General features: G+C 37.3%; 1 protein-coding gene across 1 annotated transcript in view; it reads left to right on the forward strand.

Moving 5' to 3' along the window:
- Nucleotides 1-12,657, forward strand: part of LOC111868545 (myosin-VIIa) — a 94,485-nt gene extending 81,828 nt beyond the window's left edge. Inside the window, exons 30-39 of the mRNA XM_023859272.2 lie at nt 1,483-1,595; nt 2,139-2,397; nt 3,408-3,545; nt 4,316-4,498; nt 4,647-4,848; nt 7,197-7,325; nt 7,651-7,747; nt 8,631-8,728; nt 9,202-9,371; nt 12,192-12,657. Coding sequence (XP_023715040.2) covers nt 1,483-1,595; nt 2,139-2,397; nt 3,408-3,545; nt 4,316-4,498; nt 4,647-4,848; nt 7,197-7,325; nt 7,651-7,747; nt 8,631-8,728; nt 9,202-9,371; nt 12,192-12,386 — 1,584 coding nt within the window. The 3' untranslated portion in view covers nt 12,387-12,657. The remainder of the gene's footprint in view (nt 1-1,482; nt 1,596-2,138; nt 2,398-3,407; nt 3,546-4,315; nt 4,499-4,646; nt 4,849-7,196; nt 7,326-7,650; nt 7,748-8,630; nt 8,729-9,201; nt 9,372-12,191) is intronic.
- The last annotated feature ends 5,423 nt before the right edge of the window (nt 12,658-18,080 follow it).

The raw sequence follows: 18,080 nt of genomic DNA on the forward strand, positions 1-18,080 counted from the left end.
TTCCACCTCATCAAGATTCGATCCCTCAACCTTCCAGCTTGAAGCATAGTGCCTCAACCAGCTATGCTAAATTGGTTAGAGTACATACTAAAATCTAATCTCAAGGCTTATAATTTAGTCCCCATGTGTCCTCATGGCAACTCTTTACTGACAGAATTTAGAGGCTACCATGAGACGCATCAACGATTGTCAGTGTTCTTTTCGATATAGAAAGAAAAGTGTTTTGTGTTCCACTTTTTGCTGTCTATGCGCAACTTCAGTTAATTTTCACTCATCTTCTCTTTATTGTATATCACTACATGTTTCAGCCTAGTATGCCATCATCAGGTGTACAAGTTGTGATGAAGGAATCTGCTGCTGTGCTGTAATGTTCTGCTTTCCTTATGTAATTGCCTCGGACTAATTGTAGATTATGTGGGTTATTGTGCTGTTGCCATGCACATGTCTGGCTTATCTGCAGCATGTGAGGGGGCTATTCATTCATTCATGAGTAATCTGTCAGACGACAGGTCCACAGCCTCTTCCAATGCTCAAACCCCCTCACCACGATAAGGTGGAGACACCAACGAGGGGGGTGAGGGGGCTATATTAGAGCTTTATTTTAAGGTACATATTTATGTATATTCTGTCTCTGCATATCTGATGCTACTTACAGTTACATTGGTGTGAAAACCGTAAGTACCCACCATGCTGTGGTGACAAAGAACCCACCTAACATAAGAAGAAAATATATTGTGATGTGTTGCACTATGCAGGACACTCCCCTTCCTCCCCAGTGGTGACTTTGACTTGGCATCGGAGCGCTGTCGTTACTACAGTAACAGGCAAGTCAACACTCCTTCCCCTACCCCGCCAGTGGTGATGAAACACTTTTGGAGCGTTGCCATTGCTATGGTAATAGGCCAGTCAGCACCCCTTTCCCCGTGGGATGCCGCAGTTGCTACGTAGCCATAAACAACTCCCGGCAGCAAAGCCCAGCAACACTGGTAAACACGCGACTAGGCAACAAGGAAGCAAGGCGTTTTCCCGTTGTCTGGCTGAGGGTTTATAAGAGAACTACACTGCCTACGGAGACAGTTAAAGTGTAGCAGCCTATGAAGCGAGTTTAAATGTAGCTGTTGCCGGAGACAGTTGGAATCTAGCAGTGGTAGCAGAAAGAAGAATACTGGAACGTGTGATTAGAAGTGATAGCGTGAGAAGCAGATGCTTGGCTCACAAGAGAAGTAATTGGGAGTGTGTGACACAGTGACACTGGAATAGCTCCCGTACTGTGAATACGTGTAGACTACTGAGGACAGAGTGGACAGATTTGTGTGTAGGGTTTGTAAAGTGTGTAAACCCATAACATTGTTGTAATTAATTGTAGCCGAGACTTGTAGGTTGTTAAATAAACCAATTAACAGTCTGAACGGCATCTTCAGTAGCAAAATATGTTACAGTATATACATAATAAAGGTCATTCATAATATTTATTTGTTGTAGGCTTTATTCAAGAAGGGGGATCCATTTGGTAAGCAGAATCAGCAGAAAATAAATTTGACACACACTCGTCACAAGCTGTACACACTTGCTGAATATGCCAGTCAACATTTCAGGTGGGTCACTACAAACATTTTTGTAGCATTTCTAATTTCAGTGTTTCCTACTAGAATTGCTTTACTTTCTGATTGCTATATTGCGAAATGCTACTTCAGAGATATAGGTGTAGGATTTGGATATTTTTATTTTAGCATCCATCTTATGTTTTGTAAGAACTGTTGTATCAAAATAAAAAATATATTCATTCTTTTTATTAAATATAATGTAGTACATGATTCTGATTGGTTACTAGCCGAAAGGTAGCAGGATAGTGGCAGAGTTGCTATCTTAGAGCATTCACTAAAGAAATACAACAAAGACTGCAATGAATTCATATAATTTTTTCATTATATTGCAGACAGCACATGAGAGTGGTGGTGAAACTGTCATTTTCAATACATTTTGCTGAGCATTTTAATTTTAATATTGATATCATTATGTTCCTATCTATGCCTAGACTCCCAAGTGGTCCCTTTCTTTCTGCTTTCATGACTAAAATAATGTAGACATTTCTCACAATTGCATGAACACACTGTATGAACCAGTGGTTTTGTCTGCAGGGCCAGTCAGGTTGTCACAGTCCCCAAAGGCCAAATACTGACATCAGCAAAGCGCTCCACACAGGAGGAACTGTGGAAACACTCTCGTGAGCCCCTTAAACAACCACTGTTGCAAAAGCTGATAGAGCATGAGGAACTGGCAGCTGAAGCATGTACAGCATTCACTGCTGTCCTCAAATACATGGGAGACCTGCCCACCAGACATGCACGTGCTAGTACAGAGTACACAGACAAGATATTCAGTGGTCCACTGAAAAATGTAAGACACTTAATTTTATATGGATCATATTGAAAACTATATAGAAAAATATTTTGGATCAACAGTAACAATCACAAAGAAGTTAACAGTTGATTAAATACAACGAAGGCTTACTGCAATTTATTTCACTCTCTTTGTAATCCTGTCTTCTGTCAAAGAGCTTATAGGTTAAAATATGATAATTATAGTTTATCTGTTATTTTGTATTGGTGCAAAACTTGTCTCTTACCCTAAGGGAAGAACTTAAATTAAGAATATTTGGAACAGGGTGTTGAGGAAAACATTTGGATCTGAAAGATAGAACGCAACAGGAAGATGGGGGAAATTGCATAATAGAGACTCCAAAATTTGTACTTTTATTAGGGTGACTGAATCATGGGGCTTGCGATGGGTGAAGTATGTAGCATGCATGAGTGAAATGATAATGCATTCAAAATTTCAGTCAAAATACCTTACAGGAAGAGGCCACATGGGTGGATGATATTAAAGTGGGCCTAAAGAAAGTGTGTGATTATTTTGAACTGGATTAATTTGCTCAGGATGGGTCCACAGTTTCTTGAACATCTGATCTACCATCAAATTTTCAGTAATAATTCTGCTCTGTGGAGTAGTATTTGTGAATTTCTATTTTGTCTGTGGTTCCATGCATGTTTTTAAAGGCCAGAATGATGCCTTCATGGAAAGACACTGTTGTTTGTTTGTTTTATAATTTATTTAATGATGCTTTCGGTATTGCAGGCTGTATATCTTTGGGTGGTAGGATGATAGGTGAACCGTAAATTTGAAGGAAGTACCATGACCTGATTGAGGTACTATCCCAACGTTTGCCTGGAGGGAATGAGGAAAACAAACCATGAAAGATTCCCCTCAGGGTAGTTGGTATCCTGGTTAAGTTTGAAACTGAGCATCTCCCAAATACAAGCCTAGACCAACCTGGTCGGTGAAAATATTGTTGGGGAACACGATTTTGAAGGATAAAGTTATAGAAATTCATATGTTTTACCATCCAGGACATGTTACGTGATGAGATGTACTGCCAGATAATGAAACAGCTGACAGACAACAGGAATCGGCTGAGTGAAGAAAGAGGTTGGGAACTTATGTGGATGGCTACTGGGCTGTTTCCTTGTAGTCAAAATCTATTGAAGGTAAACATTGCAGTGTATGATAATTATCATAATTGTCCTGTCAGGTATTAGACCATGTGGCATGTTATTGTTTTGTGTCACCTAATAAGTGGCACTCCTGCTCTTTTCTTCACTCTAGGCAGGTATGCAATAACATTTATGATGATAAATGTACCATTGAAATGACTGAAACTGTTGGTCACCTTCAGTATGAAAGAAATGAGGTAGGTGGAAAAGCAATGGGAGAAGGAGAGGTTGTGTTGTGTTCACTCTTCAATTAAAAGATATATATTGTGATTTTAAATTCTGTTTTTGTATTCATTCATGGCTTGTGCAATGATAGCCCAGTAAGTCAACCAACCACCAGTGCTGTTGCTAACTTGGTCATCATAAACAGACAAAATAAGTTTATGCTCTGTCATGAAGTGTTCCTCACTCTCCAATACTTATACAGGATGAAAGTAAAATAATGAAATATTTTGTGAGACTCTTTGGGGGACTATGAGGATAATGTTAGAATGGATTTTAAAGAAAATAGCATGTGAGGATGTGGACTAGATTAACCTGACTTACAATAGACTTTTGTGGTGACTTCTGGTAAACATGGTAATGATCCATTGGGTTCCATGAAAAATGAAGAATTCTTTGGCAAACAGAATGATAGATTCTCGAAAAGAAGTATGTCCATGGAGTTAGTTTTCCTAAGTTTTTTGGTTAATTGTTGCCATGAGACATTCTGCATACAAAGCGTTTTATACATCCTTGACAGGTGCAGCTTTTGAATTTTTTAGGAACTGACACGGTTTCTACGTTCTCGTCAACATCCTCTTGCACGAGATTCTTTGCACCGTATTCAAAGAATTCTTAGGAATGGGCAGAGAAAGTATCCACCTCATCAAGTGGAAGTTGAAGCTATCCAGCACAAGTCCACACAGATCTTCCACAAGGTCTACTTCCCTGATGACACAGATGAGGTAATTAGTCTAGGATCATTTTAATAGACACTGTTGGATGAAGTATAATAACATTGTTTTTTATATTAATACATTAATATTCATATAAAGAAAACTAAGGCATTTTGTTCAGTATTTGTTCTAAAGCTGTTTTACTTTTCATTCCAAGGCTTTTGAAGTGGACTCTTCCAGCCGTGCTAGAGATTTGTGTCAGAATATAGCAGAACGACTGGATCTGCAAACAAATGAAGGTTTTAGCTTGTTTGTGAAACTCTGGGATAAGGTTTTCTCTGTCCCAGAAGGAGATTTCTTCTTTGATTATGTACGTCTGCTCACTGACTGGATGAAGAGGGCACGGCCATCACGTAGTGGTAAAAACACATTGTTATACTGAAATGTTGATGCAGTGAAGATCAAAGTAATGAAGGTATCAGTTTTATTGATACTCATCGCACCTGTGATCTCGCTGCATAATTACTTTAATTCTTATGAATGTTTCAAAATAAATTCTAGCAGTGAAATCTAAATTAGGTCAAATATTTTTCAGAACAGTCAGTATCTAACATTTGACAGCAAGATATTTGTGCAAGAAATGTCGCTTTGACAAAACTTAAGTTCTTTAAATTCACTCATTTCCTACATAAATATGGCGAATCCTCTATTTATGCATCATGAAGAAACTGGAGGGCCTGTGTAAACTTGAACAGAAATACATGGTAAAATCAGATATAAGAATTAACAACACTTAAAATGATGATCAAGTGGATAATGTAAATTAATATAATATTCAAGAAGTTAAATATATACGGACCCTATTCACTCTTTCATGCATACTTCAAGCTGCTTAATCATATAGAATTGAAGTAAGGAAATTGCTTCAAAAACATAGGTGGAAATGGGAAAATACAGGGAAATAGGTTGTAAGACTTGCTTAAGATTAGGTCCAGTTTCAGTGCTATATATCTGCAGTTGAAAGAACATCATTAACCAAATAAACTAAAAAGAACAAAAGTAGGATCCAATTATGGCTTTGCTGATAGTGGTGTTGGCCTTTGGAGTCTGTTAGAATGTGTTAGTTAACCAGTGTGATTAACAAATTGTAGATCTGGCCTGATACTTATGTTCCAATGTAATGTGCAGGATTTGATACACATTTACACTTCAATGAAATTTCTATTTAATGAAAATCTTAAAATCTACTGGAGTGTTTACATGTCAGTATTCATCTGCATATATGTAAAGTTAATCGCACAAGCTTTCTCACTTCTGTTATACATGTCAAGGAATCTCCTGATTATTATTAGATTTACTTTTTTGGAAAATGTGTCATGCTAAGTGGTATTGACATCTTATAAATGAGCAAGATTTAATTAAAGTCATTTATCATCTTTAAACTTTCACATGTACATTGAAGTCCCAAGGTTTGTGTATAAGGAACTGCTACAGGATGAAAACAATTTTATACACCAGATTTGAAGAATATATACAGAGTTGTTCAGGTGATTGAGTAGTTTATAGACAGATATAAGTAGAAACAGATGACATGCCAACAACACTGTGTGTTAGGTATATGTGAAACAAAGTTATTATTTCAACTGTGAAGGTGAGTTTCTTATGCTCAGTATGTCTGCAAAAGTAAAAGTGATGTAGATCTGTGTTAAGGATAGTAGTAGTTATGTTTTAAACAGTTAAACCCAATCTTGAACTTCATCTGTGAAAGCCCATAGAATTGAATGTATAAAATTTGAAAAGGTGCATAGATTAACAGACATGTACATGGTGTCCGGATGAAAGGTATCCAAAATAAAATAATTATATCTCAGAAAGCATTTTCATACACATTTATGGGTTACGCCATTACAAAGGGAAACAATAATTTTTTCTGAGTATTTAACTTTCTCAGAAAATTTCAATGTGGGCTCCCTAGATGGCAGAACAAATATCCAGACAATATTTTACCTCTTTCCACATTGCTTGAAGCATGTCTGGTGTTACTGTAGCCACAGCGTCCCTTATATGGGATTGCAGGTGTTGAAAGTTGTTGATCTTAACCTGGTAGACAATGTTCTTCACATAACCCCACAAGAAAAATCCAGTAAGGTTAAATCTGGTGACCTAGGAGGCCAAGCAATTGGTCCACCTCTGCTGATCCATCATCCAGCCATCTCTGTCCAGGTGATTCCTAACATGGTGACAAAAATGTGGCAGTGCATCACATAAGCCGAACATGAAAAAAACTTTCAAAGTTTTCCTTTCTGTTGACATAAACCGGATATGTGTATAACAATTAGTTTCCAAGTTATAAATTTTTATTTTGGATACCTTTCATCTGGACACCTTGTACGGTTGTTTAAGTGTACTTTCATAGACAGTGGAAAGTTTGACAGTATCATCATTGTCAGTACTGAACAGTTCTAACAGTAATATTAAATAAAATCATAATGATTGAATTGTGTGAGAATTATTTTATAATGATTCTTTTAGGTCTATTTTTAGCACATGAGTATTTTAATAATTTCCTTGAGAAATCAGATTTTAGAGTTAGGTGATTAATCATAAATGCTGTAAAACTGAGTAAATTTCAGAAGTAGTAATAAGAATATCCATTTCACATTAAAACCTCTTGAATGAATACTTTTCTTAGTCTTGCAAAATGTGATAGAACAAGTTCTTTGTTTCCCTCTCTAAATGTATCATAATATAATTTAATTTGTTTTAGCTGGAGGTGTTAATTATCAGTATCAAATATTTTTCATGAAGAAACTGTGGCTTAATACAATCCCAGGAAAGGATAAGAATGCTGATCTTATATTCCACTTTCCTCAGGAAATGCCAAAATATCTCAGAGGTGAGCATTAGAATGTTGTTAGCTTTTTTCATGGTTACATTTTTTTATTCAACTTATATTTTCTCAGTTTCCTCTGTTGTGTTTTGATATTTTTGATATGATAACATTCCCATCTCTGAACAGCAGATGTCCATAGTCATTTGGCCTCTTCTTTGTTCTAGCAAGTATACATGCAGAGGTGCAATTTTGTGCTGATATTCTGAGTCAAATTGTTAGGTTATTTTTGACTTTGACAATTTTTTTCATTGACAATGGAAGAGCTAAACAAAATTTTCTAAGCTTCTTTTGAAATAATAATTTACTGTTGCTACTATGCATATTTCAGGCTACCACAAAGTCAGCAAGAATGATGCAATTAGAATAGGGGCTCTTCTTTATAGAACTAAATTTGGAGACAGTAAAGCAGAGCTTCAGCTAGTTCCGTAAGTACGCTAATAGCATTTGACAGTTTCAAATATAGTGAAGGAAAATAATTAAGTGTTATGATCATTAACTATCAGATTATATGAAATGTATGATTTCTTATTGTATTGAGTTCAACAGTAATATATGGTTTATTCTCCATTTTGGTTTCTAATATTAAAGGGAAAACATACCATGAAGGTAGCTGAGGAAGTGGAAAGGGAATGAGAATGCTACATAATGATAAGATTCATAATGCATGCTCTTCACCAGATGTTATTAGGGTAGTCAGATTAAGAAGGGTGAAAGTGTTGTTACATGCATGGCAAAAATGAGGAAGTCATGAAAAAATAATTAGAAAAGACCTCTTGGGATACCTAGATGTATACAGGAGAATATTAAAATAGATTCAAATGGTTCAAAATATGGGCTAGTGGCAGACTCTTGTAATCCTTGGGGTTCCATAAAAGTGGGGGAATTTCTTTATCAGTTGGACAACAGTCTGCTTCTTGAAAAGGATTCTTGGAGGTAATTGGATATACCTCTCTGTATAATAATTTTCTGATGTGCAGAATAACTCCTGTTATTACATTTTCCTTGAACAACAGTTTTCTCTTAAAGAACCCACGAGGTCCATCCTCATAACCACAAAGACACCATTAATTAATAATTTAAATGAATGTTGAAGGCCAGGAAATGGTTTTTGTAAGGTAATGTCATCCACAAAACTAGCTAGACTCATAGAAGTTTCAAGCAAAAGTAATCAGAGACTCTTTAGTGTGGTATCTATATTGTGATTAGCCTTGCAATAAATTTTTAACCACGATAAATGTTCAGGAGTAACACGTATAATGATTTATGTGAAATCACTAAGAACACACTTGTTTTTCCTTACTGTTTTAGTCAAATCCTTGGAGAATTGGTGCCAACAAACCTGCTGAAAATACAGAGCACAAGCGACTGGAAGAAATCTATCTCTTCTGCCTTTGCACAGAATTCAGGTAAGCACAATTAGTAACATTTTAAATATGTGTATGTACTGAAGTGCATAATAGGCATTCAGCAGGGTTTCAAATGCACGAAATAAATGCATATATATAATCTTCAAACTACATAATCTGTGCATGGATATTCTGAATATACTATGATCATTAAAGGCAAATGCATGGGGATGGAAGAGAGAATGGGCATGGAATGTCAAAGGTATGCACTGGTTTGACAGAAGGGAATAATAGAAACAATTAGAAATCATAGTCAAAATTGCTTGTATTGACTGATATTCAAACTTACTATCTTGGGATATGAAACAGAAATTGTCTCTTTTGCCACTGGATACTTTCATGAATTAGTTCAGTCCAATATGCACTACCAATACATCTACACTAGATTACAAAATGAAAGTTTCTTGAATGGCTCTCCAGTGGTGACAGTGAAACAACTTAGAATTAAGAATAAATATTTATATTCCTTTCAGGTATGAAGACTGATGAAGCGAAGGAAGCTTTCTTGCAGTACATCAACACTTGGCCCACTTTTGGATCTGCATTCTTTGATGTGAAACAGACAACTGACACCAGTTATCCAGAAGTCATTACCATCGCCATTAACAAGAGAGGTATCAGCATAATCCATCCTCACACCAAGGTACATAGTCACTCAGATACTATCCTTATCTCCAAACAGTGTAGAGCACACATATTCTTGTTTCTGGGCCCCACACAGCACAAATATATTCCTGTATCTAAACTCTACAAAGCACAAATCTGTATGAAAAGGAGAAGTCAGAAACTCTGCAAAATGAGGTAAGTGCGTTATAGGATTATCTTCTTAATGGGTCAAATAAGAACCAGGTTGTGTATCTAAGCACAATATTTTCCATGCAGTGACATAATGAAATACTGGGTTACATATATGACTACATGAATCTCTGAAGTTGTATGTTGTTCTCCTGAAAAGTTAGTTTATTGACTTAACCCTCTTATCTACGAATATAATACCACAGAAATATTGTCTATGGGCTGGGTGACCAAAATTTGATTCTTAGTATGGGGAAAAAATATTTCTCTTCACCACATCCAGATCAATTCTGGGACCTTCCCAACTGGTCTAATGAGTACTGGACTCCTATCTCCTGCAATACAGTGGCAAGAGTACGAAACTGGCCATTCATCTCTGTTTGGGCCAAGACTATATGTCAACAATGTAAAATGTACATATTTCATACAGAAGAATTCAGAAGAATTAATTGTGTTTTTTAAGTATCACATATTCTAGTCCTGCCCCTCTGCCATAGCTTGGGCATTTCATCATAGTAAAAAGTTCCAGGTGTTACATATTAATTTCAAGAGTGGAAGTTCTAATCCTGATACTTTTCTCTACACATTTATGGTGATATAATTACCATTGTAGATACCTTTATTGTATGCATTTTGTTGTGGATCACAGTCTGGTAATATTATATGGCCATCAACACAATCATCTTCAAATAAATAAACCACTATTACTGTATTAACATTTATTCATTATTCTGTGTTTGCTGCACATTTTGATCCAGCTGGGTTATCGCTTGGCAGTTTTCATGATACATCTGTCATTGTTGGATTGTGTCCTAATGTGGATCCATATTAGTAATTGTATTAATAATAAGTAATGTTAAAAATTTATGTGTCTTGTCATGTTACTAGATTGATGTTGTAATATTCTTAAGGGTTAAAACATTAAACATTGTTATTCAGATCTCTATCTAAATGTTAAAATTAACTGCTACTTATTGTCACATGGTGCATGTGGTAACGTAGTTGGTTGAGGCACTATGCTACAAGCTGGAAGGTCACAGGTTCAAGTCCTGATGAGGTCATTGGATTTTTTCAATTGACCTAATCCTTCCAGCCACACTATGGCCCTAGGGTCGACTCAGCCTCTAACAGAAATGAGTACCAGGAATATTCTTGGGGGTAAAGGGCAGCTGGCACGTAGGGCTGACAACCTTGCCGCCATCTATGAGCCGATTGTCTAGAAAATGTAGGAACCTCAATATCTCACAACCCTATGGGCCTCCACAGCCTGTTACAGGGATACCTTTACTTTTTTACTTACTTTACTTATTGTCACATATCCTGATAACGTGACAAGAAGTTAATGGGTTCCAGATTAGATTAAGTGATTTATTGGATAAGTTGTTTACAATTACAGTTACTCAAAAAATAATGTCTTCCACACGATGCAACCTGACTAGTCTGTCATATCTCGAATTTCATCTTCACTCTGCTGTTCTGTATTCAACGGCTATTCTCTCTTCCACTCATATTCTTGTTGGTGTGTATTTGCTGTTTTTTCCTTAGTTCCTTGCTCTACTGATGTCTTCTGCTCTCAGCTCTGCTCTCTTCGCCTCTGTTCAGTTCTGTTCTGTTCTTCTATCCACTTGGTCTGTTATCTTCAGCAGTCAGACATTCCAGAAGACACCTTGTGGGTTCTGTTTTGCATTTTTTATGCACCGGGAGCTAGTGTATTCATTACCGCAGGAACTGCACTAATTCTGGTTTTCATTTCCATGGTAATGGTCTGTTATGTATGCACTGTCATGTGAACATGTTTGTTGCCCAGACAACAATGCAGGAATGTAACTACTGAGCCATTGTCTAGAAATGGGCACCCACTCTGACTCAGATATTCTGGTTTTTATGTGGCACACCACATTATTAATTAGATTACACTGGAATTTTAAGTAAAATGAATGCTTTGGTGATTTGTCGTAATGTAGAGGGCAGTTGGGTGTTATGTATTAAAGCTAAACAGCGGCACGCACACAGGGAACCTGCACAGAATAATACGTGAACGGTGCTGAAAGCAAACCGTAGCCACTGCAGCACATGTAGACATAGAGCAGGTATCCCTGAGATTTAAATTTTGAAAAATCTTAAATTTTAAATTTAAATTGACGAGTGTATATTAACAGAGATTTTAAACATAACTGACAAAATTAGCAAGGCGATTCTGATATATTGGGACCGATTGAAACACAGCAATGGTAATTCAGAAAGCTGGTGTTTTTAAATTTTAAATTACATGCAGTGTGACAGCTACGTATGTGAAATCCACCTGATGATGGCCAGTTACGGCCGAAACATGTAGTGTGAAAGAAGAAAGACAAAGAACTACAATAAATTGTTGCATTTATGACAGTATTTATATTATACATATAGAAGTATGGAGTGCAAGAGGATGCTTAAATATAATATACCATTTATACATTTCAATTTAGTATAGTAGACATAACAGAGCATTTTACTGTATTCTGTTGCATTACACAAGTTAGAAAGTTATGATTAAAACATATATTCCTAAAATGGCTTACTTGATGAAGAGAATATATATTATTACTATTATGGCATGCATTTTGATGTACTGAAGTATACAAGTTGTTCTTTCCTGAAGGGGTAATGGTATGTGCCAATTCTTTTGCAGGAAATTCTGGCTGTGCATCCATTCACTCGCATTTCCAACTGGTCATCAGGGAACACATTCTTCCATGTCTCAATTGGGAACATGGTACGAGGCTCCAAATTGCTGTGTGAGACTTCGCTTGGGTACAAGATGGATGACTTGCTTACATCTTACACTTCTCTCCTAGGCTCTTCTCTCAATGTTGGACGAACCTAGCTGTAATTATGAAGTAATGATGCTAGTTTATGTCACATTATATACTTTTTAAAACAGAGTTTACAGAAAGAAAATATATGTATAAAAGTTTTATTTTAGTAAATTATTTAAGATTATTTATGAATCACAATTCTTAAATATGATATTTAGGTTGCATAGTAAAGAAGCACAGCAACAAAGGGGTGTCCTGCCAGTTTGTTGACAAGGGTTTTGTGCCAGCAAATAGTGTTATTGTTTTTATTCTTGAATAAATCTAAATGATATAAAACAATACATGTATATTTTTAATAAAATGTAAAGAATTACATCATACAGGTATACGTGGTCCATACTGCACTATGAATGAATGTTTGTTAAGAAGGTTCCATACAGCTTGTTGATTTTCTGATGCTTCTTCACAACCTGAGATGAACTCCAGCATCACTTTCTCAGTGTTTCCCAAGTCAGGTCTTGACAAAAGGAACTGCATCCCATTACTCTGAAATTGTTCAGCTGATTTTTTTAAAATACCTCATTTTCTGTCCAGCATGTGCTGGCACCATCAAAGCAAAGTGGTATAAGATTCTTTTTTTTACAAATATTCTTTATGAAAACTGTAACAATTTGAATATTCATTTAAACTACTGAACATATTTCTCTGATGTTGGCAAAAATTCTACTGGATCAATAAAAGTAATTATTGGTTTAGCTGCAGAATGCACTTCACATTATAAATATATGAAAAAGAATGTTTTTTTAGCTATAGTTGGGGCTTCATCAGTTATGATACACACCTTGACTTTCTTGATATTCAGATTTCTGAAGAGATATTTCCTTAATTGAGCTGAAATGTCAATAGTATGAACTGCTGAAGACAGTTACCAATACTTACTTAGTTTTTCTTTTGCAATTTGAGTACAGCATCAATATCGGAAATAGGTGCACTTTTATTTGAATATTGTGGCCTGAAGCCTAATAGTCATAATCTTGGAGTTCAAGAAATGTCACAATGGAATCCATTGCTACATAATGTAAAGTACCAATCCCTGACGTGCACGTGCACAACAGTTGAGGAACTGTTGGTGGCAGTGTTTTCTTGTCAGTCTATGACAAAGCGCTATACAGATAGCCCTTGAGCTGACTGATGAGTCCCCATTATCAAAGCCCAAAACCTAGCAACTTGTCTGTGACACCAAGGTCAGTGGTGTCAGAACGTGATTTAGAGTCCCTGTTAACTATTGTAATAAATGTGAACTGTGTAATTATCTGTAACTAAGATGATTCAGTGGCCAGTAAATCATATTAGTAATTAGAACCTTATGTATAGTCACTATCACTTGACAGTATATAGAAATACACAATGTGCATGGTTTATACTACACTATGAATGTTTTTCAAGAAAGTTCCACACAGCTTGTTGAGTTTCGGGTGTTTCGTCAGAAGTTCTGGCTTGAACTCAGGTGTCATTGCTAAATGATGATTCCCAAGCAAAATCTTGTCAAAGGATACTGCATCCCAGTCTGCCAAAGGTTTACTCATCGTTATTATGATTAATCAGACTGGATATATGACAGTATTGTAGCATATAGATCCGGTGCCAAGCAATGACTATAAGCAACACCCACTGCTAGGCAGTGATTGTGGAATAAGCAAATATATGGCAGCTGTTACTGAGTAATGGCTTCGCAAACAAACTTTATCCCACAGAATTGATTGAAGTACAACAATGAGGTGCAGTCCATGCCAAGGGTTATAAATGGGACAGGTTTAGATTTTAGTTGTGGAAAAGAAATTAAGAAAACAGGTCTGTCAGTACCGGCTCTCAGTTCGACTAACAATGACATGTTAAAAGTAGCCACTGTAGTGCAACAGATCATGACAGGGCTCAGTGAAGCTGTGTCAGAAAAAGACAAAATAATGGTTCTTACAAAAATGGTACCTAATAAACCCAAATGGCTGCTAGTGTTCATAGGTTGCTCAAATTCATAGCATTTACTGCAAATGACATTTGGATGCAGGGTTATGATCTCAGTAAACAGCTGCATTACTTACATATAGTTGTGGCTGTGCTCTCAGAGACACGTCTTAAACCCCGTGAGAGGTTCTTTATTCCAAATTATCACTTTTATTGGATTAACCGTTTCGCAGGAAGAAAAGGCATTCCCCACAACCATGTAGACCTACCCCTGCTTGTTTCAATAGAAGCTACAGAGGTTTGCATACTGATTGGTAACAGCGAAGTGCTACTTGCAGTGGTCTGCAAGTCACTAGGCCACACCTGGAACAATGCAGACATCACTGAGCACTTAAGTTTTAGACATTAGTTGCTACTGGCAGGAGATCTGAATGCTAACCATCCAGTTTGGAATAGCACAGTCTCCAACCCTTCAGGTGCAAAACTACTGAATTTACTGCATATAAATGAGTTTGAAATTTTAGCACCACAATGTCCCACTCATTACTCTCCTGCAGGAAATGGTGACATGATCAATATTGTTATGCACAAGAACGCTCAGCTGTCAGAAATCATTGTCTGACATTCTACAGAGATCACCTACCAATCGTTTTCCATTTACTGGATCATGTTAGAACTAGGGATCTTTTGGAGCCAGCTGACAAATTCACAGATTGGGAATAATTTCAAACCCTGGCCTCTGAATTAATTTCACGTAGACTGCAAATTAACTTGGGGGAAGAAGCCAATAAAGTGGCCCATTACTTTACTGCCTCTATAGCTTCGACGTACAGACTATCATCAAGAAGAATTACACCCTCGGACCTTAATGAGAATCCACCTGATCTAGAGGGTCTGGTAAAATGTAAGTGGAGGTTAAGGAAACTGTAGCAAGTAACCCAGGATCCAGCATGTAAAATGACAGTTAATTGGGTTGCCAAAACCATCAGACAAATGACGTATAGAAAGGCACTTGAATGGTGGGAAACAAAAGTAGGGAACTGTGAGGTCACACCTCAAGCTTTGTGGCCTATTGTGAAATCACTCATGAAAAGGAATGGACCAAAGGCACCAACCACTGTTCATGGACCTTTAGGAATAACATATCACCTGAACAAGAATGCCAACATGATTGCAGATTGTTTAGAAAACCGGTTCACATCTCATGACCTGTATGACAGAAACCATGAGTGACAGGCAGAGACTGGAGTCAGATCTCTGCTTGCATTTGTAGATGACATCTCCTTGTGACATAACATAAATTAGCAAATTTATTGAAATTGAGAAAGGTTTTTGGACTTGATGGTATTCCAAATGAAAGCCTCAGGCGTCTTCCAAGACCACTGGTACACCTGACACATTTACTTAATCACTGCCTTCAGCTGTCTCATTTTCCAAAGCTGTGGAAGGATGAAAAAGTCATAATGTTACCAAAACCAGGTAAGAACCGAAAATTCCCTCAAAATTTACATCCAGTCAGCCTCTTGTCCACAACAGGCAAGCTATTCGAGAAAGTTATTCTGAAAATAGTTCAAAGGGACATTGATGGAAGAGACCTGCAAAATGCAAGCCAGTTTGGTTTTTGTGCCTGTCACAGCACAACATTTCAATGTATGAGGCTTATGGACCACGTCACCTTGAATTTCAACGGTACTGCAATGGTAAACTGCATAACGAGGAGCTTTATAATTTGTACTCTTCTCCAAGTATAATTAAAATGATCAAGTTAAGGAGAGCATGTAACACGAATGGAGGAGAGGAGAAATGCACATAGGGTATTGGTGGAAAGCCGGAAGGAAGAAGACCACTGGGAAGACCAAGGCATAGGTGGGCGGACACTATTAAAATGGATCTCAGAGAGATAGGATGGGATGGCATAGATTGGATTGATCTGGCTTAGGATAGGGACTGCTGGAGGGCTCTCGTGAACACAGTAATTAACCTTTGGGTTCCGTAAAATGCTGGGAAGTTCTTAAATAGCTGCACAATTGACAGCTTCTCAAGAAGGGCTCAGCTCCATGAGTGAGTGAGTGAGTGAGTGAGTTTACATGTTCACTGATTCCCAGATGACCAGCTGGGAAACTTGCCCTCCCTGCTTGTATTAATTTAATTGTGCATGTTTATAAGTTTGTCAGCTTTATGTAAAGTTGTTGGGGATAATTGTAAAGTACAGTGATTAACGTTTTGGACATTTTGCATCATTCTATTTTAATTTAAAACAGTGTTTCGGAGATTGTACTCTGCCTTTGTCCCCAGGTAAAAACTAACACAGTTGGGCCCAGTCAACAGAAGTATCAACAGAGACAACAGAACCAACACAAGGCAGAATATATTAATGAAATATAACACAGACCTACTGTGGGAGTTGAGGCACTTTTTTTCTAATGCATGAGACCATGCTCCTATGGCCGTGCATAATGTAACAGCCAGAGCCCATAAAACTAGAGTTGAACTGAAATAAGAACCAAAACTATTGTTGTTGTTGTTGTTGTTGTTGTTGTTGTTATTGAGATACAAAAGAAAATAAAGGTCAACCACAAAATCAATGAAAGGACATAATCTGTCAACCTTTTAACACCACAGATAAGACAAGGATAGGTATAAATATGAACCCAGCAAGTATAAATGACACAAATGAATGACAATTCAAGGAGATGAAACTTCCTACCAACCAATGAGGACCAAACAGCAAATAAACCAATAATGGGAAGTATTGAATAAATGAACACCTATATAAATCTACATAAAAACTAGTTAGCTGGTCAGATATTAATAGCATAATAAGGTTAGTGTCCATATGCATACAATTTCATGACTGATTCAGATAAGTGACTATGTGAATATGCTAAATGACTTGCATGTTAATAACAGCATAAGCGATTTTACTGCGAGCCAGGATCGCCGGGATAGCCTAGTCGGTATAGCGACTGGCTACAGTCTGGTCGAACGGGGGATAGGAATTTGAGCCCTGGAAGGGTCAAGAATTTTCTCTTCTCCACATCCAGACTAACTCTGGGGCTCACCCAGTCTCCTATAAAGAGGTCCCGGGGTCTCTTTCCCCTGGGACGCAAAGCAGCCAGGGCGTGAAGCTAACCACTAACCTCCAACTAGTGCCGAGGTCAAGAAAATGTCGATCTATACATTCATTCCCCCATGTGCCCCCATGGCGTAGTGCTTAATTAATTAAGTACAGACACAACGGACACAACTACCTTATCTATGTAAAATAAGGATTGATTTCCATCAAGTGCCACAGTACTTTTTAGTAGTAAAATAGATCCTTTACATGTTTCGGCCGATCATGGCTATAATCGGTAGGCGCTCAGTACGTAAAAGGAAATGCTTTACGTGCATGAATTGTCTTGTAAGGGTGAAATCACTAGTATTTTACTGCCAGTAATATGAATGACGCTAGTTCATGTTCAGCAATCCGTGCCTCCCGTACGTTATCCAGCAATAGCGTTGAGTTGACTGTCTATATCAGCGATGGCCAACTGGCGGCCCGCGGGCCGGATACGGCCCGCGACTTGATTTACTCCGGCCCCCTGCCAAGTCTCAGGTTCATTTTCAAAAATCTTAAATTCACAGCTGTGTTGGCATAGAATTCAGTTTTTAATAGGACGTTTCATTAGCTTACAGCATTTTGCAATTGACTGTATACGTTCTTACCGAGTTGGACAGTTCAAACTGTTTTCTATTAACTGTGTTCATGTCATGGAAATTCAAAGTTCCCCAACCCTACTTCTGTAGGGAGATGACAC

This window comes from Cryptotermes secundus, unplaced genomic scaffold (assembly GCF_002891405.2).
Source record: "Cryptotermes secundus unplaced genomic scaffold, Csec_1.0 scaffold330, whole genome shotgun sequence".
In the NCBI taxonomy this organism is placed as follows: Eukaryota; Metazoa; Arthropoda; class Insecta; order Blattodea; family Kalotermitidae; genus Cryptotermes; species Cryptotermes secundus.